At 40.1% G+C, this 9,070-nt stretch overlaps 1 protein-coding gene across 1 annotated transcript; it reads right to left on the bottom strand.

Moving 5' to 3' along the window:
• Window positions 1–5,797: 5,797 nt before the first annotated feature.
• LOC104534007 (caltractin) lies at window positions 5,798–8,649 on the bottom strand (the record flags this gene model as incomplete). The annotated part of the gene is made up of 4 exons (XM_010193322.1): window positions 5,798–5,887; window positions 6,126–6,263; window positions 6,370–6,498; window positions 8,460–8,649. Coding segments are annotated over 4 exons (547 nt in total), but the record flags the coding sequence as incomplete, so codon positions are not given.
• Between the last annotated feature and the right edge of the window lie 421 nt (window positions 8,650–9,070).

Here is a 9,070-nt window from a genome sequence, read left to right as displayed (position 1 = left end):
TGATTCTGTGATTCTGTGATTCTGTGGATCACGACTTTAAGATTCTCATTCTCTCTGTAATGTTTAAGGAATTGGGCACATATAAATCAGGTCTTGAAGCCTCAGACTATGCAGATCCTCTGTCTTGCTCCACCCTAACTGCACACCTCTTCCTTACAGGCCCCTTTTCTTTTTTCAGTGGTAGATATGAGCTGTTAAGCTCTCAATACTTTGAGCTACCTTTAAGTGAAGGTAGGTATCCATCTATCATGCTTGTGAGCTCTGATCAGGCAGTTTCCCAAAAACATGTTTCTTGATCATGCTCCACCCCACAAGGCCACTGGAATACGACACATCCCAGTGTCCTAAAGGTCAACACACTCACCTTGGGGACAAGAGCCTAATTCTCAGATCCTTGTTCCTCTTGACTTGACGCAAGGCTGTGATTCCAGCTTTCCTGCATCCCAAGGGAGGGCCACAAGCATCCTGCAGCAGGTCTGACTCTCTCTGCTTCAAGTGGTTCCACTCGATAGCAGTATTCCCAAAGAGAGAAAATGACTCTACAGTGTAGTGGTCAGAGCACTCAGGGGGACTGTGTGAGAGGCAAGTTGAGTTTTCTGCTCCCCTGAGAGTGTGTCTGTTATTATTGATACAGAGTGGGAGTTTCAGAAAGTGTGGTTTGGGGCTTTAGCTTTGAACAACCAACTAATAGTTACAGCATTTTGCACTTGAGTTGTGTGAGAAGAATTGTGTTCCTTTTTGAGAAAAAAAGTAATTCTGTATCCAACCGCATATTTCAAGCCCCAGCAGGATGGTGTTTGTTAGCCTACTTTCGATGATCATTAAAAGCCACAGAGGAGGGAAATAAGCATCACTCATCTCACATGTTAGTAACTGAATGCCCTCTAGCGAGACTGTCATGCTCTTAGATCTACCAGTTCTTTATTTCCTTATAAGAGAGACAAAAAAAGACTTTTACATCTTTCCTTAATGTAAAACTTTAGGAGTGCATCATCTAGTTAAGCAGAGTGTTTAATGCCCACTGAAAGAGGAATTTTATGCCTGCTCAATGGAGACTTTCACAGCAACTATAGTGGATTTCTCTTCACAAGAGCGATTCAGATAGGCTTGTGCCTAATGGCTTGGGGCACTGGCAAACAATATTGCTGTCTGGTGTGATTGTCCACTCACAGTTACACTATTTATATGGATGTATATGACAAAAAGGAAGCTAGCTGAAAAATTATCCTCCTAGGGATTATTTCCTCAAGTGTCAAGGATCATCCCAACCTATAGACCAAGCAGTCTGTTCCCCTATGCCAGGAGGTATGCAGGTTCAGCCTGCCTGCTCACTCATGCTTAAGGATGTCTGGAAAACATCCCTAACTGTCCGATTATTTACTCTCCCTGCCTGATTTTTGTAAAATGTGTCAGACAGCTGTGGCTAGTTTCTGTTAGCACACGTAACAAGGTTTTGAAACAAAGCTTGTGTTTTGAAGCATCTCAGGGGCAGTATTTTTCTCATCTTCATTCATTTTTATCTGTGTAAGGAAACAAAAATAATTTTCAGATATATTGTAGCAGGGAAACTAAGTTCTGAGTGAGCAAAAGGGCCACAAAAAAGGCAACGATACCTGGATGCAGTCTCAATGGTCCTGATTTGGCTTCAACATTGAAATTTTGGGAGAATGGATCACTGCAAAAAATGCACCACCTGAAGGCAATACATCATGCTGAGAGGCTTGCCAAAAGTACCAGCCAATGCATGGAATGGATTGAAGTAGTATGGTACTGTAGAATTTTTGTTGGGGTCACAGAAAGATTTAACCCATGTAGAAAAAAGTGTTCTGCCAGCATTTCCATGTGTCACATACAGCAATGGTTGAGTTCTGTCCCAAAGCGCTTTCTACTGCCTGAGTCTTTCTTATAGAAGAGAAAACTGTACACTATCCAGAGTGTACAAAAGGAAATATAGTAGTTAATTAACATTTCAAATGTGTGGTGTAACATCACCAGGCACTTTGCTGGACATGAGAGTTATTCTTCAAAACTGTTAATGATCAATTTAAATATTTTAATATTAAATGACTCATGAATTTATTGAAATATTTATGCTCTGTTAGTAGGACTTTCGGCATGTGAAAGTACACAAACAGTTTCTTTCGTTGCTTTCCCCCTATCCTCTTTTAAATACCAAGATTAGGCTTACTTAAAAGAAGTCATTATTTTTCTGCAACATTAGAAGTTGACCCTGTGCTTACTGCTCTGAAAACAAACTCGCAAATAATGAAATGAGAGCATAGCACTCGCGTAACTTAAGGAATGAAAGACTCCTCCAATTTTTTGCAGTCGGTGGTGCCTGGCCAGCCTGCCGTTTTGCACACCTTTGGCACCGGTAAAGCTTTACTGTGCTGGGGGGACTGGCAGGATTCTAAGACTGTACTGGGAGGCTGAGAGATGATAAAGAACTTAGAGTTGCATAACTTGTTTTTTTCTGGAACTATTTTGTATTTTATTAAAAGCTCAGTATATTTTCATTTAAAGACATTTTTCACTGGAAGTCATTTGCTATATTACCTCCCAAGCAGCTATTGCCTTTATCAGTGCTTTAATATTTATGTGTGCAGTTTCACTTTCCTTTTTGTGCAGCATCTGACTAGTGTGAACACTCAGACTGAAAACCCGGCTTCGCTGATGTCGCAGAAGGGTCCTCGCTGGATACACATATTGTGGCATCTGCACCACAGCCACCCAAGGGGAATTTGCAAGTGCCAGGTAAGAATCCAGCATCCCTGTTGGCACGAAGGGGAAAAGGGGTGCAAGGGTTGAGGTTCACAGCCATCTGCCTCCCTGCCCCTAGAGCTGCCCAGGTCAGTCTGTAGGGAACATGAAGCAGGGTTGGAAATGAAGCCTTCCCCTCTGCATCAGGTGCCAGTTGGTGTGCATTCACAGTGATAACCACTTGGATTCAGGTGCCTTGAGGGAAGGGTCCCTTCATGCAAGGCATCCCACATCTCTGCTTTGCCTCCTTTTTGGTGCTTTAGTGCAAAGGAGTTGAATCCAAGCCTCCTGGAAGTGCCCTAGCTCTTATTTTTGAGAATAGAATGAATGGGAGGAGGAGGAGAGGAGTGCAAGTAATCTTTCTCCTCCAGTGAAACCCCTCCATTTAGGCTAAGCCACTTGAGTAGGCACTAGAACAAAGCCCAGGAAAAATGTCTGCAGGGTATGTTCCCAATTAACTGATCTGGGTCACTTTCTCCAGCACAGGAAAAGGATTAAATTCCTAAATGGGCCGTTCAGCACCTGCTCCTCACACAAACCTAACTTCAAGTTCTGCCATTGGCTTCAATCAGGCTCCTTTTCCACGTATAGAAATATAAAAGATAAAATTCTAGAAGGAACAGGAAGGATTCACAAGGACACTGAAAATAATTTGTGCAAAACCACAGCACTGCTGTGGGCTGCTCTTGATGCTGCTGTTAGTCATCATACTCAGTGTACCTGGCTGAAGAAGCGGGCCAGTTATCCCTCACTGTCACGCAGGCTAAAGAAAGCAGCATGAGGCACTTCTTCTGTTACGTTAACATTTCCAAGTTCTGTGCTAATTCAGCCGCTGCCTGATATTCCAGATTTAAGAGATTAATGGGAAAGCCAGAAATAACATTTCATCATTGTAGTATATATGGTAGGTATGATTATGTCTTTTTCCTTCCTTCAGAAGTAATGGGATTAGAACAGGAAGAGAGACGTGACATGCATCATAGGTAAACAACAGTCATCAATCTCTTCCTGTGACAGCATTAGAAAAAAAGTACAGTCACTCTACTGGGCTCTGGGATTCCCCCCAGTCAACCAGAATTTCAAACTTCCCTTTCTCAATGTAAGTGGTTAGTACTAGAAACTTTTAATCAGCGTAGTGGAAAAGGGAGAGGAATTGTGTGATAGACTACTGTGCTGAAGAATTTCTCTCTTCGAAAGAAAAGACAAATGAAAATGTACTTGGTGAACCATTTAACACTTTAAAATTATTTTTGAAAATTTAGTTTTCATAATAAGCACACGAAGTTATAAAGCACACAAAGTCCTTAACTTGCAAAACAGTTTTATTTCACACTTGTACAAAGTCCATAGACATTTTAAAACACTTACACATAGGTTACATCTACTGCCACTGAATATGTTAATAGGGCACTTCACAGGTCTCTGAGTTTTCCAGGGTCCTACACAATCCTTGTTCTCCTACAGGTTTAAGCCTACTTCTGCACAGGTTAGAGAGGACCTATTTAGAGAGCTCTGTTTCAAGTACAAGAGTCGGAGGACTTGGGCAGAATGTGTCAAGCCTGCATCTGCACGCCAAGAAGCAGATCGGTAAAGGATCACTTCTGCTTCCTGCTTCTGAAACAAATTCCCACCCTGCTGGGCCATTACAGCCCACCAGAGCTGAACAGCTGTCACGAGGAGCTAATCCAGAGGCTGACTCTTCCTTTCTCCTACAAACCTGGTTGGTGCTGTCAAGCAGCAGAAGCTGTCTGAAGAGGGATCTTAACAGTTACTTGTGAAATACTTCTCTGTCCCTCCTCTTCCCATTGAACCCTTCCGACATTTTCCTACCTACTTGCCACATCACTGTGAGCAGTAACAAACTCTCCTTCAGGTGCCGTATTAGAGAGAGATGTGATTTAGGATTATACCATCTCCTTGCAGTTTTGAAGCCAATTCTCTAATTAGGACTTAAGGATAAACCCTCCCACAGAACCACATACATAATCAGATGTCATGTTGTGTGTCACCATAACACAGAAGGAAATGTGGCTCTCCAGTAAGTCCTAGATTGACAGTATATATAAGAAGTATTCAAGAAAATGAAGGTACTCCTAAAAGAAACCAAAACTTGTGATATCTGAAATTAATTTGGATTGCATGGCTCTAAATAGATTCAGTGTTTCATAGATGGCCACGGTGAGCTATTTTTTCACTTCAAATGCAAGTTCTCACTGCAACTTGACTGTAAATAGCAAAAGGCAGAATTTACACCAGTGCACCACAGAACTGAACTTTTTAGGTGCCTAAAATCCTGGCATAACAGCAGGTCTATAATGTCTTGGGATTATGAACAATGGCACAAGATGTTGACTGATTATGCAATAAACTGTGATAAGCCAAGCAGATTACGTTCAAGTAAACCAGGTGGTCAGATAAACAGAGCATCTACTGATGGCACACAACTCCAGATGAAGAAACAAATCTGGTTATCTACACTTGCTTCCCATTAGGTCCAAAACCAACTTGCCATGGGAAAATAGCGTCTCATACAGAAATAAATATATATATGCAATCAGTTTTAGCCTTTTATGGAAATAAACAAAAGGAGACAAATACCAGAAGATAACCTAAAAGCCTTAAAAGGAATAGAAATACTGTGCTTGTACATTCATTCAGCAGCCTTAGGAAAGTCAAAATTGGCCTTTCCCAGAAGCAGTGGAAATCTTCACATCTCAACTAAAAGTCTTTTAGTTAAGTAGCTGAAACACAGCATTCTTTATCCAAAATGGAAATCAATGAAATTGCTGAGGGGGAAGGGACAGGACTCTGTCTTGCAGCTTCGGTTCACGCTTCCTTTTCACTTTTGCAATATCTCATTTTAACAGGTCTGGGTACTGAAGCCCTGCTTCCCCAGTTAACTTTAAAGAAGAATGAACCAAAAATCTGTCCTTTCAGATTCTTTTATATGGCAGAACATATGCGGGAGACACAAGCCCAGTTTTTAAGTCTCTTCCAGGTTATCTTTTGGAGCAGCTGTATAGCAAGGCAACAAATATTAATATAAGCTAGTTTTCTTCATGATTCTCAAAAATTCTTGCTCGCTTACTTCTCCATCTCCATCTCGATCAGCTTCATCAATCATTTCCTACAATATATATTGTACATTTGATCAGGCATCAGACTCTTAAACACAAGATCTTCCATTCATTAAAACAACAACAAATCTGAAGCGCATCATGTGAAAACATAACTACGTATTTGATTGTGCTTCCTATTTCTGACCTCTCAGCCCTTTTTGTATAGGCATAAATTCCCACCCAGTCCTTAGGAACTACAGGATTGGTTTATGCCTGTTGGGAAACCTCTGGCAAATCAGAATTTACCTGAAGTTCTTCATCTGTTAAATTTTCTCCCAGTTCCTTGGCAACCCTTTTCAAGTTTTTGAATGAAATTTTTCCTGTCCCATCATCATCAAATAATCTGAAAGCTTTCAAGATCTCTTCTTTTGAATCCTTTTCACTCTAAAACAAGAGTAAAACATACATAAATTATACAACACCTGCCACTGAGATACTACTTTTCAGTATTTTTAATGCTATCACAAGAATTTCTGTTAAGAATTCCTACCATTTTTTGTGTCATCATAGCCAAAAAGTCTTCAAAGTCAATGGTGCCACTTCCTTCTTTGTCAATATCTGCTATCATTTTCTTAATTTCTTCCTTCTTTGGCTCAAAGCCTAAAGCACGCATCGCAACCTGTGCCAAAAAGCAATTCTGTTAGGAGGCTGCCAGAATTACAGTGACAGCAGCTGCACTAAAGCTTGTTTAATTTCCTCATTCAAAACTGTAATAACTCGTCACACAATGAAAGCACCTTGATACCTCTTAACTGCTTGTTTTATCTTTCCAAATAGTACTAGTGTAGGTTTGGTATTCTTAAGACCTGGCCATATTTTCTCTTTAGATCCATGTGGAACATTGATATACTTCTAGAACTAAGAGAAACTTTTTGTGTCTGAATTAGGTAAAGGTTCCAATTTACATTTCTGAACTACAGATTTATTTTCAACATAGTTCTTAAAGGGACTGGATTATCAAAATGGGACTTCAAGGGAGGATGGAGACTGGGGATGTGATCTCACTCAATTTGAAATATAGGGCAGAAGGCCCATTCATTTTGATGGGGCTGAACTACATGCAGTTAACCTACACAATCCAGCAGACAGAGTACAAGACATCCATATGCATAGCTTTTGGCACTTTTGGCTGTGTGGTGGGGAGCGGGGACCTGAGAGGGCAGGCAACTGACAATACTCTGAAAGTCTCAGCCTCAGCAAATCAAAGACTGACTGCTGTGCTAGTTGAGGAAAAGAAAAGCAAACCTTCTGAGCCTTACAGAGCACAGCAAATGTTCCTGTAAAAAGAGTTTTTGTGTAAACTGTTGTACAAATGCTTAATATTAACATTGATTAAAATCAGGCTCTGGCATTTCACCTGCCTAGAATAATGATTTTGCGACATGGATGTTTATTAGTAATTTCACAATCCTGGTGTGCCAGATGATTACAGCATATTTAATTCAAGAACACGTAACTAGAGGAAGATTTGAACTGTGAACATTCATTCTTCCTATACGCTGTAGTGGAAATCAATAGTTAATATTTGGCAGAAATTTTCTTGCTAAACACTTTTCTACTGGAAAGTGCCAGCTCACCAGAAACTTAACATTTAACTGAAGTGTGTTTCCTGACCAGTTTCTTGCGATGGGACAGCTGAAAATGTTCCGTTTTGTCTTTCAGAGGGGAACAGTTTCTATTGTAATGTATCAGTATTTTTTAATTAATTTTGAAAAAGAAGAGCATAGCATGAAATGGTTGATGCTAAAATGTTTCAGTCCATTTTAAGAACAGTATTTTAACATGTATAGTCTGCGTTCAAAGAATGTGGTCTTCTTAACCAAGCATTATGTACGTCCAAATAAATCCTGAGATAAACCATAGCTTTAGGTAACTCATGTTTTTAGGTAACGTACACAGAAATTGAGACGGTGTGTGTGTACATGAAAAATCAAGGTCAAGGAGATAATTAAGATAAAAGGTTCGGGCTTAAAAAAAGATCAGATACCAGTAAAACATAGGCAGAGAACTGGGAATAATGTTACCCTTGTACTACTGTGTGTATGTACAGGCGTGCATGCACAGACACTACCTGACACTACTGAAGTGCAACTCAGATCTGTTCTTTTATAGATTAAAAAACAGGTAATTTTTGTAGTACACATGAAAATGTGCTTCTGTCTTTCCTGAATGTGTGCAAAATGTGTGTTTAGTTCTGAGATGAAGAAAAAAAATTGATATTCTGACATGCATCCCAAAACAGAAGCCCAATTCCCAGAAACAATGATCTTAGCCAGTCATGGAAACTGAAACGTGTACTGTGTGTACCTAAACAGAGGAACTGTTAAGTTCCTCTACCACTCGGATATTCAAAGCTATCTGATTACTCTCCATGTATTAGAGGTCTGTCTGCTCTGAAGTATTACATACAGAACTGTCTTGGCATAACCATGTAGCACACCCCAAATTCAGTCATGATGGCAAGCCATTACTCTTGTTGTACTTCAAAACTATTTTAAAATAGTTACTGCTGGACAAACAGAAAAAGCAGCTATAATTTTGAGACCAAAGATATATCCATCCAAGAAAAAGTTTGAAAACCTTCAGTTCTTTTATGTCGATGGTTCCAGATCCATCAGTATCAAACAAATCAAAAGCTTCTCTGATCTCCTGCTTCTGGTCTTCTGTAAGTTCAGGTTTCAAGCCACTTTTCTTCCGCTGGGCTGTACTTAAGCCAGGTTTTCTATAGTTGGATGCCTTCAGAAATTGAAAAGATAATAAGTAGCCTACTCTAGGGAAAAATTCAAAACACAACTAAATTATAAATCACAACAGTGAAGCCGTAGCAGAAGTGAGAGATTCTTTGCTGCAAGTGGTAGACACTGGGTCTCCGCACATTTTCTTGGGTTTTTCTGGAAAGAAAACAAGCTGAAGACTTTGTTACTGGGGAATAAGCATCTGGGCTTCATGTTTTTTGTTTTAAACAGAAAGATCATCAGTTAAAGGAGTAATGCCAGAAAAACAGCCAGGCAGTCTGAAAATGAACACTCCTCTGAGGTGAGGAAGACCCTCTGCACCTCCTGCTGGTTGCTTTGATTTGTCAGGAGTGGTTTCACCTGGAAAACCTAAGTAAATCATCCTCACAGCTAAAAAGGTTGGTTATATAGGGTCTATGACTGCAAGTGGGACTCAAATTCAGCCACTTCTCAAAG

Source organism: Mesitornis unicolor, unplaced genomic scaffold (genome assembly GCF_000695765.1).
Source record: "Mesitornis unicolor isolate BGI_N332 unplaced genomic scaffold, ASM69576v1 C13667721, whole genome shotgun sequence".
Taxonomy (NCBI): Eukaryota; Metazoa; Chordata; class Aves; order Mesitornithiformes; family Mesitornithidae; genus Mesitornis; species Mesitornis unicolor.
The sequence above is the reverse complement of the archived record's forward strand: the minus strand, read 5'-3'. Positions and strand labels throughout refer to the sequence as shown.